At 38.0% G+C, this 18,049-nt stretch overlaps 1 protein-coding gene across 3 annotated transcripts in view; it reads left to right on the top strand.

The window, feature by feature from the left end:
* Window positions 1-18,049, top strand: part of KHDRBS3 (KH RNA binding domain containing, signal transduction associated 3) — a 194,311-nt gene that overhangs the window by 146,245 nt on the left and 30,017 nt on the right. For all 3 annotated transcript variants that reach the window (XR_009552426.1, XM_016187590.2, XM_007521898.2), the window contains one exon: window positions 8,709-8,791. Coding sequence is in view for 2 of the 3 variants with exons in the window: in XM_016187590.2 (XP_016043076.1) it covers window positions 8,709-8,791 (83 nt within the window). In the remaining variant the exon portion in view is untranslated. The remainder of the gene's footprint in view (window positions 1-8,708; window positions 8,792-18,049) is intronic.

Here is an 18,049-nt window from a genome sequence, read left to right as displayed (position 1 = left end):
TAGCTTCACAGGCAGTGAAGTAGGTCTGTAGGTGTCTGTCTTTCTCTCCTCCTCTCTGTCTTCCCCTCCTCTCTCCATTTCTCTCTGTCCTATCCAACAACAATGACAACAATAATAACTATGATAACAGTAATTAAAAAAACAAGGGCAACAAAAGGGAAAATAAATAATAATTTTTAATCTTTTATTTTTTAAATTTATTTTTTTATTTTTTATTTAAGAAAGGAGACATTAACAAAACCATAGAATAAGAGGGGTACAGTTCCACAATTTCCATAACCCGATCTCCATATCCCATCCCCTCCCCTGATAGCCTTCCCATTCTCTATCTCTCTGGGAGTATGGATCCAGGGTCATTATGGGATGCAGAGGGTGGAAGGTCTGGCTTCTGTAATTGCTTCCCCGCTGAACATAGGTGTTGACTGGTCGATCCATACTCCCAGTCTGCCTCTCTCTTTCCCTAGTAGGGTGGGGGTCTGGGGAAGCGGAGCTCCAGGACACATTGATGGGGTCGTCTATCCAGGGAAGTCTGATCAGCATCTTGTTGGCATCCAGAACCTGGTGGCTGAAAAGAGAGTTAACATACAAAGCCAAACAAATTGTTGAACAATCATGGACCTAAAGGCTGGAATAGTGCAGATGAAGTGTTGGGGGTATTCCCTTCATGCTCTTGTATACTTTTTCTTTTAGGTATATATTTTGCCCCTAGTTTATGGGCACGTGTGAAACCATGCTCTGTCTCAGGGGACCTGGACTATATCTAGGTTTGGGGACTTTATTGGGGAGTGTACCACCTAGAATGGAATTAGAGAATACTATGAAAGGAAAGGTCTCACCCGAGTGATGAAGCTGAAAGGTTGTCATTCCACACCTGAAGTCTCTGGTCACAGTCTGAAGTGAAGCATGCTGGGGTGGCATTCATGGCATTGATTAGGTTGCGATCCGTGGATGCAATATTGTTTGATTTGAATTGAGAGCAGCATGTAGGAAAGTGGGCCGTACCCTAAGGTTCCAGGACTGGGGGAAATATAGGCTCTATAGTGGAAATGTGAGGTTCCTGTTGTCTTAGGGTTCAAGAAGACAATGGATAGTTATTGTTATCATCACATTATTTGGTGATAGGGTTAACTTTGGAAAGTCTCTTTGTTAGGGATTGGGGTATAATACCTAGCATCTTGTATATAGCTGTGCTACTGGTTGCTTCTGTTCTCCCTGGTCTAGGCTTTTGAGAGAGTCCACATATCAAAGACTCAGCCTATGTATTAAAAAGACTCAGTCTGTGTTTTAAGAAGTTCTAGACATATGATCGATTTCCCCCCCCATATTAATTAAATAGTGGTTTATATGTCTACACTTTAATAGGAATGTACATAAACACCATTCCCACCACCAAAAGACTGTGTCCTATCCCCCTCTTGCCCCCCACCCCACCACCCCCTCAGCACCAGGAAGCCCAATGGCCACCCTCCCCTTCACCACAGGGTTTTCACATTGGTGCCCTGTTCTTGATTTAATCTGATCCTGCTTTTAGTTTCCCTTTCAGATCTTCTAAGTCAGCTTCTGTTGATGAGTGGGATCATCCCATACTCATCTTTATCTTTCTGACTTAGCTCACTTAACATAATTCCTTCTAGCTCTGTCCAAGATGGGTCAGATAAAGTGGGTTCACTGTTCTTAATAGCTGCATAGTATTCTATTGTGTATATGTACCACAGCTTTCTCAGCCACTCATCTGCTGTTGGGCATCTGGGTTCCTTCCAGGTTTTAGCTATTATGATTTGTGCTGCTATGAACATAGATGTACATATATGTTTTTGTTTGGGCATTATGGAATCCTTGGGGTATATCCCCAGGAGAGGAATTACTGGGTCATATGGAAGGTCCATTTCTAGCCTTGTGAGAGTTCTCCAGGCTGCTCTCCACAGAGGCTGTACCAATTTACATTCCCACCAGCAGTGCAAAAGGGTTCCTCTGTCCCCACAGCCTCTCCAACATTTGTTGCTGCTGTCCTTTTTGATGTATGCCATTTTCACAGGAGTGAGATGGTATCTCAGTGTTGTCTTTATTTGCATTTCTCTGACAATCAGTGACCTGGAGCAGTTTTTCATATGTTTGTTAGCCTTTTGGATCTCCTCTGAAGTGAAAGTCTTGTTTGTATCCTCTGCCCATTTTTGGATGGGGTCATTTGCTTTTTTGGTGCTGAGTTCTTTGTATATTTCGGTGATAAGTCTCTTGTCTGATGTCTGGCATGTGAAGATCTTCTCCCATTCTGTGAGGGGTCTCTCTGTTTGTGTGATAGTTTCTTTGGATGTGCAGAAGCTTTTCAATTTGATGTAGTTCCATTGGTTTGTTTCTGCTTTAGTCTTCCTTGAAATTGGGTTTGTTTCCTCAAAGATGTCCTTGAGGTTTAGGTGGGAAAGTGTTTCACCAATGTTTCCCTCTAAGTATTTGATATTTCTGGTCTGACAACCAGGTCTTTGATCCACTTGAAGTTGATTTTTGGTTCTGGTGAGATAAGGTGGTTCAATTTCATTCTTCTGCATGTTACAACTCAGTTTTCCCAGCACCATTTATTGAAGAGAGCTTCCTTCCATTTAATACTTTGGGCCCCCTTATCAAAGATTAGATGTCCATAGGTATTTTTTTTTATCTTAAAAAAAAGAATAGGAAAGCTATTGGGAGGGCATGGGATACAGAGTTCTGGTGGTGGGAATTGTACCCCTCTTATCCTATGGTTTTATCAGTGTTTCCTTTTTATAAATCAAAAAAGGGAGAGCTTATAATGATGAGTGATATTAGCAGTCTCATCCTTATATTCAAATAACATATATTCTTATTGTGTTTGTATCTGGGTAGGTTAGAATATGAGATACATAACAGGTCACAGGATGTTTAAAGATTCTTAAAAGAGCTTAAAGGAAAAGCATATTAACATGTCAGGTGGAAAAAAAGTAAAGGGTCAGCCAGCTGTGTTTATTGGGTGGACTGTGCTGAGAATTCATTACAGTATAGGACACATCTTCTGGCTTCATAAACCAGTCTTGCTTTCCAAAGAAAATTTGCTTTAAATCACATCATAGTTATTTAAAGCAAAGTGAGAGCTGTCTTGACTAGAGCTCTCTCTCCCTCCTCCTCTCTCTCTCTTCTCTCTCTCTCTCTCTATTATCCTACTGCTTAGAACAGTGTCTTATACACAATAGAAACTTTTTTTAAACAGTGACTACCTCCTGAGAAAAGGAGACAGTTGATATAAACATCTTTGGCATAATAAATATGAAGTGAGTGTAATAAGTTTAAATTACTCCCTGCTTTTATGTCTTAGTATATTTTCTGATTTAATTTTGTTTGATTTAATTCTTCATTTGCCCCCTTTCCTTGTTTATGGGATATCTGAATTAGCTTGTTATTTTATTTCCCTTCTCCTTTTTTGAACACTTTATCAAATATGAAGAAATTTAATTATGTCTCAGATAGGAACTTAAAGAAGACAGTCGGTAAATAACTGATAGAGACACGTCCTTTGAAAGCTTTCTTCAGATGTGAATAAAATCACATCCAATTTTGGTCAGCTGTTTCTTTACTTAAATGGGACACTTGTTAATACTATGATTTTCAGCATAGATATATATACACATTATAGTTTATGAAAAAATTTAAGAATTCATCACATTCTACAAAAGAAAATTATGGATATCCCTAATGTTTCTCTGGCCTCATAATATAACTGAAATAGATCTTTATCTAAAGTAATTCTAATTATATTGAATAATAGTTATGAAACTGTGTCAAAGCAGTCTATAGATACATATGTATATATTTATATACACATGCATTATAACATGCCTCTGGGTATAGCTAATACCTGGATGACTTCCATCTTGTAAATTACAAAGTTGGCAGGTCAAGAGGTCTATAGTAGACTCTGGTGATTAATGTGAAGAAGTTGCATGACTCTAAAACTGTGTAACATATATATATATACCCAAACATCAGGGTTATGATTTGTTTGCTGAAATAATGGTGCTTCATTTAAATGAGCATAGGAAAGAGTTGTATTTCAAATTATCAATCTTGTGAGTTTGCACTTAATTATATAGTAAAGGTATGTTCGTGATCGTTGCTGTTATTCAACCAAATCCTAGCCAAAAAAAAAAAAAAATTATACTGTTTTTCACTCATTTGTTTCACAAATACAAAGTAATGATTATAAGAGACACGTGCGTTTTAACACTGTGAAAATTTGACATTTGAAAGTGACCAGGGTGGCACACCCATTTGAGTGCACATGTTACAATGTGCAAGAACCCGGGTTCAATCCCCCCATCCCCACCTGCAGGGGGGAAGCTTTGCAAGTGGTGAAGCTGTGCTGCAGGTGTCTCTTTGTTTCTCTCCCTCTCTGTCACCCTCTCATCTCAATTTCTGGCTGTCTCTATCCAATAAATAAAAGCTAGGCAGTTTTTTTTTTAATGACCAAGTATAACCCTAATTAAAAGTGAGGCGATATGTAGCTTAATTGTCTCCTCGAAGAACTCGAAGCAATACCTGTATAAAATCATTCTTTTGTAAATCTTCTGTCTGCTAAAAGGTTGTTTTTTTTTTTTTCTCCAGCTTAAGTGCTATGCTTGATTTTACTGGTGACAGAAATAGAATTAAATAGGTCATGCTGTTTGCTTTAGCCTTGGAAAATCTCTTCAAAGCAAGATTATTTTGGTATTTACCCATATTCTGGTTTGGACTTTATAGGATGAAGAATGAAAATCCTCTCCCTGTGTGAGAATGTTTCCCTTTGCCTATGTATCCAGGTCACGTGTTATCAAAGATAACAACTCGGAAATGTAGCTTTAATGATAGACACATTTTTTTCTTTCCTTGTTTGTTAATGTTTCTTTCTGTGACAAAGAGGGCGCTGCCTCACTCTGCTGTGTGCCGTGGAGGGGATGGTAGCCAGCGTGTCAGTCCTGGAAGTCACCGTGGCTATGCCACCTGTCCTGCCACAAATTCTTAATGAACTGTGAATGTATGTTAGTATTCACATATGTCTTCTCTTGCCTTTACTCTTTGTAGTCTTTTTTTTTCTGACTTTCAAAAGTAGGGTATGTATATTTTTAAAATGTTATTGTTGCTGAAGGCAGAGAGCAAAAGAATGCTTAGTAATGTTTAGCAGGAATAAAAAACCTACATCAGGCTGCCATCAGCAAAATGCTATATTCTAATAAATGCATTTTCTTCTTTTTTTTTTTATTAAGTGAGTGGGGGAACATTTCTGTTTTAAATTTTTTATATTTATTTTTCCCTTTTGTTGCCCTTGTTTTTTATTGTTGTAGTAGTTATTATTGTTGTTGATGTCGTCATTGTTAGATAAGACAGAGAGCAATGGAGAGAGGAGGGGAAGACAGAGGGAGAGAAAAAGAGAGTCACCTGCAGACCTGCTTCACCGCCTGTGAAGTGACTCCCCTACAGTTAGGGAGCCAGGGGCTTGAACCAGGATCCATATGCCGGTCCTTGCGCTTCACGCCACCTGCATTTAACCCACTGTACTACAGCCCAACTTCCTAATAAATACATTTTATAACACCATGTCTATTTACATTCATCTTAACGATGTTGTTACTGCATTTCCTATGACTTTGTCTTGAACTAGTTCTCCTCTACATTCACCAAGTCATTCAGTGGATGTTGCTACACTGCTCTGTAGCAAACACTGAGAACAGTGCCTTTTCCTTAGGACCTGAAGACTAAGTGGGAGAGGAAGGAGGCAAGAAAATAGGCACTGTGTCTGTGTATGGAGTCACAGTTACTGTGTAAGCACAAAGAAAGGAGTGCTGATTCAGCCTAAAGCTTTCTGATTTTGATCTGATCTCAGTTACACTTACATTTACACACGTATTTTGATAATGTTTAATCTTTATAGATTAGCCCCTTCATTGCTCTAAATGTGTCCTTTTCTCCAGTGTCAGTTTTTGTATTAAAGTTAGTTTTGTGGGAGTCAGTCCATAGAGCAGTGGGTGAAGTACACATGGTGCAAAGTGAAGGACCAGTGTAAGGATCCCAGTTTGAGCCCGGGATCCCCACCTGCACTGAAGTCACTTCACAGGCTGTGAAGCAGATCTGCAGGTGTCTACCTCCCCCCTTGTCTTCCCTTCCTCTTTCCATTTCTCTCTGTCCTATCTAACAACGACAACATCAATAACAACAATAATTACAACAATGAAAAAAAATCAAGGACAACAAAAGGGAATAAATAAATATTTTTTAAAAAGAAAGAAAAACAGTCTATTATGTTTGGTGTTAGTATACCAGAAGTATATTTCTCTGTTGATTAATATTACCAGGGTACTTTTTTTTTCTTTCAGCATGTTTTTTTTTTTTTCTTTTTTGAAATGCTTCTAAAATAGCATGGAATTAAGAGGGTTTCTTTTCCCAGCATTATGTCAATTTCTGCTTTTTAGTTACTGTATTTAGTCCATTTGTATTTAGTATTTGCTATTAGTGTAGTTACTACAGTGCTATTATTTACATCCACTATTTTTTTTCTTTTGGATATTTTAATATTCCTTTGTTTTAAGTAAATATTTCTGTGCCGTGCTGTTTTAGTTCTATCGTCATTGTTCTTTCTGTTATGTTCTCTAAGTTATTTTCTCAGTCTGCCTGGGCAAGTAGAATTTGCTTATTAACTTCAGACTTATACCATCTGAACTTCAACTGCATGTAAAGATGTTGCTCCTCTAAAGTCTAGCTTACTTTTCTTGTGTCCCTAAATCCGTATTCTTACATTCATACAAATTACAGCTTTACACATTGTGCTGCCTTTAACAGGTTTGAGATTATTTCTTCACACAGATGTCTTTTAAGTCAGGTTGCACCACCAACAACAAAAAATTAGGCTCTTTGTATATTCTACCAAAGTTCGTTAAGTTTCCATGTGGTTACTGTCAAATAACCTTTCACTGTACCTGAGGACTCATTTCAATATTTCTTGTAGACACAGAATTCTGAGTTGACAATCTTCTCAATTAGTTTTTGGAATAAGGAATCTTACTATCTTCCAACTATAACGTTTTGTGTTAAGAAACTAGCCTCTGGTGAGATAGTCTTTAACTCTTTAGATTATTGTGGAATTGCTGGCTACATATGTGGCTCTTTGAGCCTATTCTTTGGGGACTGTGCTGAGCTTGTTGGGGGTGCCTGAGTTTTTCTTCAAATTAGGCAATATTTTAGATATTTCTCTGAATCTTTCTGCTTTTTTCTCCTGTCCTAGGTATTTCAATATCTGTTTTTGATGGTCTTATCTAAAGATTACTGAAACTGTTCATTCTTCTTCACTCTTTTTCTTCCTTACTGTAATCTAGATGGATGGATCTTCAGATTCACTAAGCCCTTCTTCTTCCTAGTCATTTGGTTTTAAACGTCTCTTGTGATTTTTTTTTTTTTAGTTACTATTAGACTTTTCAATTCAATGTTTTTTTATGTTCTGTTTTTATTTTTTATCAACTAAGGGAGAGAAGCACTTACAAACCCACTTCAACACTTGTGATGCCTCTCCCCTGCAGGTGGGGGAGCTGGGGCTCAAACCTGAGTCCTAACTCATGATAATATGTGTGGACAAGCTGGTTTGCCACCACCCAGCCCCCAGGAGTTGAGAGTTGAGATTTATAATAGCTCTACCTGCTGTTTCATCAGTGACCACCAACCTGCAGTTATATGTGGTTGTGAGTACTAGTTTCTAGGACTTGGGTGAGGAGTGCAATTAATTAAAAACTCTCCCATACCTCTTCACCCCAAGATTCAGGCAGTTCTTTTTTTTTTTTTTTTGAAAGTCAATATTGGATGGGGAAACAGCATAATGGATAATGGCCATGCAAACAGACTCATGCCTGAGACTCCGAGGTCCCAGGTTTAATCCCTAACCCCACCATAAACTAGAGCTGAGCAGTGCTCTGATTCTCTCTGTATCACTCTTTCTCAGTAAAATAAAATATATATATTTTTTAAAAAGTAGATATTGGGCTGGGTGGTGGTGCACCTGGTTGAGTGCAGATGTTAACAATGCACAAGGACCTAGGTTCGAGCCCCCACTTCCAGCCTGCAGAGGGAAAACTTCACGAGTCATGAAACAGGGCTGCAGGTGTCTCTCTGTCTCTCCCTCTCTATCTCCCACATCCCTTCCAATTTCTAGGTGTCTCTATCCTATAAATAAGTAAAACTGATAATAAATTTGAAGAACAGTGGTCCGGGAGGTGGTGCAGTGATAAAGCTTTGGACTTTCAAGCATGTAGTACTGAGTTCGATCCCCAGCAGCACATGTGCCAGAGTGATGTCTAGTTCTTTCTATCTCCTCCTATCTTCCTTGTTAATAAATAAATAATTTTTTTTTAAATGAAGAAGAAGAAGAAAAAAAAAGTAGATCCTGAACTTTTAACTTGCGATTAGAGATTAACTTTTGGTTACTTAAGTTAATTAGCTAAATTGGGCTTTTAAATTATTTCCAGAGTTGTAAAAATACTGACTGACAAAAATTTTTTGCAAGTGTTATTCCTCTTTGAGGAAAGAAATTTCAGGCGTTCTTACTTTGTCATTTTTGCATCATTCATACTTTACTTTATGCTAAAGGTATATAGTTAGATACTAGTTGAGTGCTTCAAAAAGCAGTTCACTAAAAACAGTGATTCCATACATTTATGTTTTTTTTAATTTCTGTTGAATTGCAGGATTATGATGATGGATATGGTGCTGCCTATGATGAACAAAGTTATGATTCCTACGATAACAACTATAGCACCCCCACCCAAAGGTAGGTGTCAGTCTCTCTATGTCCAGACCCTGTGACAGCCTGGTCCAGATGCCTTTCACATTCATATAATCTGGATAAGGATGATAATCAGCTGGTGAGGGCCATTTGACTCTTCCTGCTCTGGTTTTTGTTTGTTTAATTGAAAATGCATTATCTGGCCTACCAATTAGCATGCATTAGTCCTACCAGATTTACTAAAATATTAAAGTATTAAGGCTTGGAAGATTACAGTGTTAGGTTCAGAGAGAGAGCACAACAGTTACACAACAGACTTTATGCCCGTCACTTGGAGGTCACAGGTTCAATCCCTAATACCACCATAAGCCAGAGCTTCTGAACAACACTCTAGTTTCTTTAAAAAAATTTTAAAAAAAGTTTTACTTCAATAATCTGACTTAAATGTTCACTATATCCTCAAAAGGAACATTGGCTACAAAGTCTGTAACTATTCACGTTCAAAGACCCAAAGTCATCCAAAATGTATAATTATACTACATCACCATTCCTAATAAGAATGTTTCTGTATTATATCAAAATTACACTGCTATCTGTGAATAATAAGTTGGTTACATTTAATTTTCAAAGGATTACTTATCCAGAAATAACACGTTATCAGCAGCCTCACGCTTACTTCTTTAGCTAATACACTTTGATGTTTATTGATACGTGAAATTGCTCTTCATTCTGCTCATAATGTCTTACTAAATGCTTAGGATCCTCTTGGCTTATGTACAAAATTTTAATTGGAGTACAAAGACATACAAAAATATTGGCTTTGTGAAGCATAAATAAATGTAGACTATTTTTTTTTTGATAAAGCATATATTCAGCTTTGAGCACTTGTAGTGTCAGCTAAGGTTTGAACAAATAAGCATATGTATTAACTGTAGTACTAAGGATGACAGGAATATGTATATATTTTCATGCTATTGTTTTTGTCCTGCTAATATTTTCTTATGTATTTTGACAACAAATGAAATGTCTCAAACCTTGACTCTGAATGGGTCTTTTCAGTGGAAACCTACTGTATTGTGTTTGTATCCATTAAGAAATTGACCCTTAAGGATCTACCCAAGAGTGTCTAGCATAGTATAGATTTTATGTATAGTATCTCCTGTAAGTTTACCAGAAATTTCATGAAGTATATGATGCTCTTATTACTATAGATTTGAAGAAAAGGTAAAATACAGAGCACATGGTCATTTCTCAAATATCACACAAGAAGAAAAAAATTGAATTGTTAGGCCATATCTGATTACTCAAAGAGTTACACTCTTTATATAAATCTCTCCATATTTTGTTTAAATCCAGAAGTGTCCACAAATATGTCAATTCTCAACCTAAGTATTCTTTTTTTAAAAAGAAAGTCTTTCATACATACACCACAAATAATCTACTATAATTTTATAAGGCTTGTAGTCTGAATTTTGTGAATACAATACAGCTCACAACAGTTCTAGGAGACAGAGGCTGCTAAGGCAGTCTTCAGACTGGAAAACAGAGCTCCCAGCCAGTACTTAGGACCATAGAACTCAGAAGTGCTGATTCTGTGTAACTGCAGAATGTGTGTTCTTTGAGCTGCCAGACACATTTCTAGAATTTCATTACTGATTTCTGTTCAGTCTTCACATCTGTCACAGTAGCGTCGCATGTGTTGTACTTTCAGATGCTTCTGTATTTTACTGCTTAAGTAGTTTGTGGGATTTCTGGGTAATTTGACAAAGCAGCTATATAGTCAAATAGCATTAATCTTACAGCTTGATTCCTTCAGAAGAGAAAGAGAATGCACCTGGTATGTACTGAGTATCTGTCTTCTAAAGACCACGTTAGTATTTTGTGTATTTGATGTTTACAGGCAGTATCCCAGCACTGTGTATTCTACATAATGATCTCAGACTAGTAGCAGACTAGTAGATGTGGGAAATGAGACATCATTTTTTCTACTGCCATATTTACTTTTCTTTCATGACACTAAGGCTTGAAGCAGCAAATGACTAGTTTACTATGTGAACTTAGACTCAAAAGCGTGTGAAGTCTTCACTTTAAGCTATTAACTAAGGTAATTGAGATAATCTTATTTTTTTTAATTTTCAATGAAGAAACCAAATCTTTTTTTGTTGCATTTGTTGATTGTCACTCTGTTCATCTGCAGGTGAAGTATGACCCATGCCCTGCTTCAAAATTCAATTCTGATACAGAGAAAAACACAGAGAAATCAAACCCTAATGACCTAGAGAGAAATTTAATCAGATTAACGCCATAGCTCACCAAACCTTCAATTTTATTTTTTTTACTTTTTATTTAAGGATTTTTGTTTTACACTCAACAGTAAATACAATAATTTGCACATGCATAACATCTCTCAGTTTTCCACATAACAATACAACCCCCACTGGTTCCTCTATCATCATGCTCCAGGACCTGAACCCTCCCTGCCACCCACTAAATTCTGACTTCTGTCCAGGAAAACAGTGCCACACATGGCCTCTGGTATAAGCTACAAGGGAACAAAGAGAGAGCTCTTTTTTTTTTTTATTTTATTTATAAAAAGGAAACACTAGGGAGTCGGGCTGTAGTGCATCGGGTTAAGCTCATGTGGCGCAAAGCACAAGGACTCAAGTAAGGATCCCGGTTCAAGCCCTGGCTCCCCACTTGCAAGGGAGTTGCTTCACAAGCGGTGAAGCAGGTCTGCAGGTGTCTGTCTTTCACTCCCCCTGTCTATCTTCCCTCTCCTCTCTCCATTTCTCTCTGTCCTATCCAACAACGATGACAACAATAATAACTACAACAATAAAACAACAAGGGCAACAAAAGGGAATACATAAATAATAATAAAATAAATTTAAAAAAAAAAAGGAAACACTGACAAAAACCATAGGATAATAAGGGTACAATTCCACAGAATTCCCACCACCAGAACTCAGTATCCCATCCCCTCTGATAGCTTTCCTATTCATTTATTTATTTATTTATTTATTTATTTATTTTAAAAAGCATTAACAAGACCATAGGATAAGAGGGGTACAACTCCACACAGTTCCCACCACCAGATCTCCATGTCCCATCTCCTCACCTCCCCTGATAGCTTTCCTATTCTTTATCCCTCTGGGAGTATGGACCCAAGGTCATTGTGGGATGCAGAAGGTGGAAGGTCTGACTTCTGTAATTGCTTCCCCACTGAACATGGGCGTTGGCAGGTTGATCCATATTCCCAGCCTGCCTCTCTCTTTCCATTCTGAGTTCCCCTTTTGTTAGCGTGGAGTGTAACCCTTTATTAGCAAGTCTCTATTAATCCAGTGTCAGCAGCAAGAGTTAATCTAGGTTAACTTTAATGGTTATGATACTAAGGCTTGAAGCAGCAAATGACTAGTTTACTATGTGAACTTAGACTCAAAAGCGTGTGAAGTCTTCACTTTAAGCTATGATCCTCACACGTTAACATGATTGACGTCAAGCACAAGTTGCTTAACATCTTTGTTCAGTCACCACTTACTGAAAACTATATTTGATGCTTGAAATACAAAGATTTTTGAGACAGAGATCCTGTCTTCAAATGGCTCACCGGCTTTGAGAATATTCTGGACATTTAACAGAAAATCAAGAATAAATAGTCATCAGAGTACAAACAGAGAAAAACAAAGCAAAACTGATTTGGAGCGTCATAGAAATGATGTCTTCTGGAAACCCCACACCATTTCGTAGAGTTGGTGTTTAGTACACAGGAAGGATCAGTGGCCTTACCTTTTCTACTTGAACTGAGGCTTGATAACATAGAGATAGTGGAGACCCACTGGCAAGTCACATGTGTGGAAAGAAGTGTTTAGACTTGGACTCAAAGAAATTTATCAGATTGAACACCAGGTGGTGGTGCACCTGGTTGAGCCACATGTGTTGGTGCACAAGGATCCAGGTTCCAGCCCCTGGACCCCACCTGCAGGGGGAAAGCTTTGCAAGTGGTAAGCAGTGCTACAGGTGTCTCTCTCTCTCCCTCTCTCTGTAACTCTCTTCTCTCTAGCTTTCTCTCTTTTCCTAACCAATAAATAAAGATAATTAAAAAGAAATTTATAAAATTGCAGTATAGGGGCCAGACTGACTGGTGGGGATCAGTTAATAAATAGGCTATCGTACATGACAAATGATAAGCCCTTTAAATGTCAGAGAATGAATATTCAAGAAAGCACTTAGTCTACCTTTGAAACTATTTTCTCATTCTACAATTCATCCTACTGAAAGATGTACAGAATGCAGACCTTTTTCTTCTTTGTGTTTTCTTATTTTTCAACTCTTTTTTTATTACTATTAGTGATTTAATAATGATGGACAAGACTGTGGAGTAAGAGGGATACAATCCCCACCACCACAGTGTCATATTCTATTGGAAGCTTTCTTATTTTTTATCTCACTGGGAGTATGGATCAAAGATCTCTATGGGTTGCAGAAGGTGGAAGGTCTGGCTTCTGTAATTGCTTCTCCACTGGACAGAGACATTGGCAGGTCAAACCATACTCCCAGCCTGTTTCTATCTTTCTCTAGTGGGGCAGGGTTCTGGGGAGGCGACATTCCAGGACTCATCCATGAGATCGTCTGCTTAGGGAAGTCAGGTTGGCATCATGCTAATATTTTTCAATTTCTTTTCATGCCTATTTTGACAAGAAGCACCTTAACTTGTGAAATAAGTATCAGACCTTTTAAAGAATAAGAAAACTAGCTCACAAAAATTCAATTGCTTAAAATTTTTGCAGTTTTAACGGAAGGAGTCAAACTCTGAACCAAAGTCTGTGATTGCATGTCTTGCTCCATGACGCTCCCAGGTTTGCTAAGAAACTGCTCAGTGTGATACATTCTCTATCAGATGAAGTAGGATGAAGAAATGATGTATGCACTGTTTGCTAGGGTCACCATAATAAAACACTAAACACCAGAAAGCTTACAACTGAAGTTGGTTTTCTCAGAGTTAGGGAGGTCGGAAGTCTAAGCTCAATGTGTCTTGGCAGAGTTGAGTTCTTCTGAGACCTTCCTCCTCAACATACAGATTGTCTGCCCTCTGTGTGTGTCCTCAGAGGGCCAGTCTACCTCTGCACAAGCATCCCTGCTGCGTCTTTGTATATTCAAATTTCTTCTCTCATAAGGACAGCCTATTAGATCAGGACCCAGAAGATCTCATTTTAACTTAGTGATCTCATTAAGGATTCTGTCTCCACAGATAATTGTGTTCTGAAGTACTAGAATTGAAGATTAGTGTTCAGAATTAGAAATGTATTATCATCCATTTGGGATAGCAAGGTTTCAGATCTTCCCAAGATTAAACAATGGCATTGACAAAGAAACCATTGTATACTATCGTCTTATTGTTTACTATTCCTTGGAGTTCATATGTATTTACATATATCCTCTTCCCTCTCAGTGTGCCCCCAAATACTGCTTTATTGAAGTCCTCATATGTTAATCCTATGATTTAAGAGGTGCAGTGGTGGCTAGAGTGTTGGATTCTCAAGCATGAGTTCTTGAGTTCAATCCCTGGTATCATATTTTCTCTGGTTCTCGTTTTTTCTTAACCCCCCTTTCTCAATAATAAATTTTAAAAACTTAATTGTTCCCTTGCTTACAAACTTAGAGAGGTTATTTATCTATACTCACGAGACAGTCGTAGTAGAAATGCATGTTAACTCCAACATATTCTCTTTTGTACTCTCCATCAGCTTTATTATTTTTTCTTTGTAATTAATAGTGGGTTACAAAACTATAAGATTATAGTGCATAGCTCCACACCATACCCACCACCGAAGTTCTGTGCCCGCATCCTTCCACCTCCCAAAGATAACCACCATTGTTCTCATGATAACCACTATCGTTCTCATAAAGTTTTAGAAACAGTTTCTTTGCTTCTGTTGTTTTGTTTCCTTTTTTGCAAGTTCATGGGTATCAAATCTCTAAATTCCACATGAATGAAACCATCTCCTTACTTATTTCACTAAGCATAATCATCTCCAGTTCCATCCATTTTGTCCCAAATGTCACAATTTCACTTTTTCTAATTGCAGAGTGGTATTCCATGGAGTCTATCTATATCCCATAACTTGTTTATTCTGCACCCCATCTTTGGTTACTGTGAATAATGCAGCTATGAACATAGGAGTGCATATGTCCCTTCTAATTCTTGTTTCAGTGTCCTTTTGGATAATTTCTGTGTCATAAGGTGATTCGATTTTTATTTTAGGATCCTCCAGACCGTCTCCCAAAGGGGGGATGCACCAGCTCGCATCCCCAACACCTGTCATGTCTTGTTTTGTTGATGTAGGGCATTCTCACAGGAAATGGAATCTCATGCAGTTCTAACTCTCACTTCTCGAATGATATGTCTGTGGACTGTGTGTATCTCTTCTTTAAAAGACTAGTTTTCTGTCCCACGTTTTAATTGGGTTACTTTTTGCTGTTGAGCTGTGTGAGTTCTTTTTCTTTAATTTTTTTATATTTATTTATTTATTTATTTTCCCTTTTGTTGCCCTTGTTGTTTTTTATTGTTGTTGTAGTTATTATTGTTGTTATTGATGTCATTGTTGTTGGATAGGACAGAGAGAAATGGAGAAAAGAGGGGAAAACTGAGGGGGAGAGAAAAACAGACACCTGCAGACCTGCTTCCCCATCTATGAAGCGACTCCCCTGCAGGTGAGGAGCCAAGGGCTTGAACTGGAATCCTTACGCCGGTCCTTGCGCTTTGTGCCACATGCGCTTAACCCGCTGCACTACCACCCGACTCCTGAGTTCTTTTTTTTATTATTTATTTATTTACAAAACCATAGGATAAGAGGGATACAACTCCACATAATTCCCACCACCAGAACTCCATATCCCATCCCCTCCCCTGATAGCTTTCCTATTCTTATGTTTGATATTATTCTCTTGTGGGATATGTGATGTGCAAATAGCTTCTCCAATTTACTCAGTTGCCTGGTTACCATTGTGTAGTTAGCTTTCTACGTGTAGAGGCTTTTTAATTTGATGCAGTCCCACTTATTTACTCCTGTGTTCATTTCCCATGCCCATAGGTTTGAGTCTCCAAATACATCTTTGACATGAAGGTACTGTGAAGTTTCACCGTTTTCTTGTATGTTTTAGAGTTTCTAGTGTTCACACTATACACCAAAATCCAATGGATTTTGGAATGGATTAAAGATCCAGATAGTCGTCCGTTGTATTTTGATATCTACTGCCTGTGTAACTCTGCATCAGTTATCTCACCTTTCTGAGCCTTAGTTTCTAACAACTATGACTTACTTCCTTGAGAGAGTGAGCCTAAACCGAGACAGGAAAACCTGCCAAGAATCATATGGAGCGAGGCACATCACCCACAAATTCTTTCTGCTGCATAGACATGTCATCCCATCCTTCATTCTAGTTCTGAATTACTTGCTTCTCAGTTCACCAGTGTGGAAGGACTGTGCAAACAAATCAATTCCTGCCGGTCCCTGTTCGGGCGCCAGATGCCGGCCTACCTTCACGGGTGGGAGACAGACGACCAGGAACTCATGGCTGAGCTGGGAACTCAGTTCAATCTTTATTGATAAGCGGGGATGCAGTGCAATCAATCTAATCTCCATTCATTAGAAAATCGTGTCCAAGGGAGTCGGGTGGTGGCGCAGTGGGTTAAGTGCACGTGGCACAAAGCGCTAGGACTGGTGTAAAGAAAATCGTGTCCTTTATATCTCCTGAGGTGGAAGTGTCAGGAAGAGGAAGTACGTAGAATAAGGGGTGGGGAGAAGGAAAAAGTGCACAAACCAGTGGGGATTAAACGGTGGAAAACAGGATGTGACTAGGAGAGGGGGCGGAGTGGAAAAAGAGCACAAACCAGTGGAGATTAAACCAGTGTGGGCCTCAGGTAAAGCAGTGATTATGTAAATAGACCACAGCGTTAAACAATGCAAGCAAACCTAACGTGATGATCAAAACAGAAGGTCTTAGAAGCAGAGTTAGAAGCAGACCAACAAATTCCAGTGAAAATGAGAATGAGTAGGAGGTGTGTGGTGGAGAACTTCTCACCTTGGAGATGGCTCCTCTTTATAGTGTGTACAACAAAATGGTGGTATAGACACCTTGAAAGCAAATATAAGACACTGGAAACCAAAATAGAGTAAGAAGTACGATTGTATAGATTAACCACTGGGAGTTACTGCCTGTTGTATGAAAGAGTAATGACTTTGAAACTACAGAAGCTATCATCACTTTATGGCATTTTTTTTTAATAGATAGACCCTGGTGTATCCTAATAGGCTTTATAAATGAGGATTTTTTTTCCTCCCAATTTCAAAAAACTTGTATTAAAACCAGAGTGCAAATGAGGGTTCCTACAGACTGATAGAAAATTCAGTATAAATAAATGACAGTGCCCCCAGTGATTTCTGTAGGTGACCTCAGTAGTATAAAACAAAGTATTGCTTCTCTTCACACATTACTGCTAAGAGAAATATAAACTACTGTGTAGATGTGATATTAGTATTCACGCAGAATAGCTATTGGCTGATACCTACAGACAGAACTCCTAAGGAACTATGGTGAAGAAGAAGAAGAAGAAGAGCAGGTGATAGCCCCGCTGCTACTGGAGCCTGTCCTTGCTCTTACATAAGTTAAATCATCACACAAATAAGTTTTGACTCCTGTAAACACTTTGTAAATATTTCAAGTGCATTATAACATAAGTGGAATTGTTATTCGGTTTTTCCTGTATAATCCTAGTAACAATTACAATGGCACAGCATGGTGGCTTTAATTTAAAATATCGTGTTGAATTCTTGAAGCTCACTGAAATAGGTTTCAGAATGTAATTGTAAAAGAAACACTCTGTTAATTAACTTGACTCTAGTCGACACTGTGTTTTATATGAAAGCATCTTTGCACCTTAAATACCTGATTTTTTTTATTTAAGATATATCTTACTGTGCACTTTAACTATAATTTATCTAAAAAAAAAAAAAACCCAAAATGTCTCTTAAAATTACTAGTAGTTATTATGCTGAGCTTGTGTGGAGACTGGTAAAAGGAAAAAAAAAGGCTAGTTTCTGTATGGGCTAATACTGACATACTAATTTCTCATTATGATTTGTTTATATTATACTCACAAGTACTTATTTCATTTCATCCCTCAGAATCTCTGTGACTTTGATGAAAACACTTGGAACAATTACTGAAAGAGGAATTAGAAAGAGAGAACTTACTAATTCTATCCTATCTAGTCCTTTTACATACTTCTCTTCAGTTTTTGTT

This window comes from Erinaceus europaeus, chromosome 1 (assembly GCF_950295315.1).
Source record: "Erinaceus europaeus chromosome 1, mEriEur2.1, whole genome shotgun sequence".
Lineage (NCBI taxonomy): Eukaryota > Metazoa > Chordata > Mammalia > Eulipotyphla > Erinaceidae > Erinaceus > Erinaceus europaeus.
This window is presented reverse-complemented; position numbering and strand designations above follow the sequence as displayed.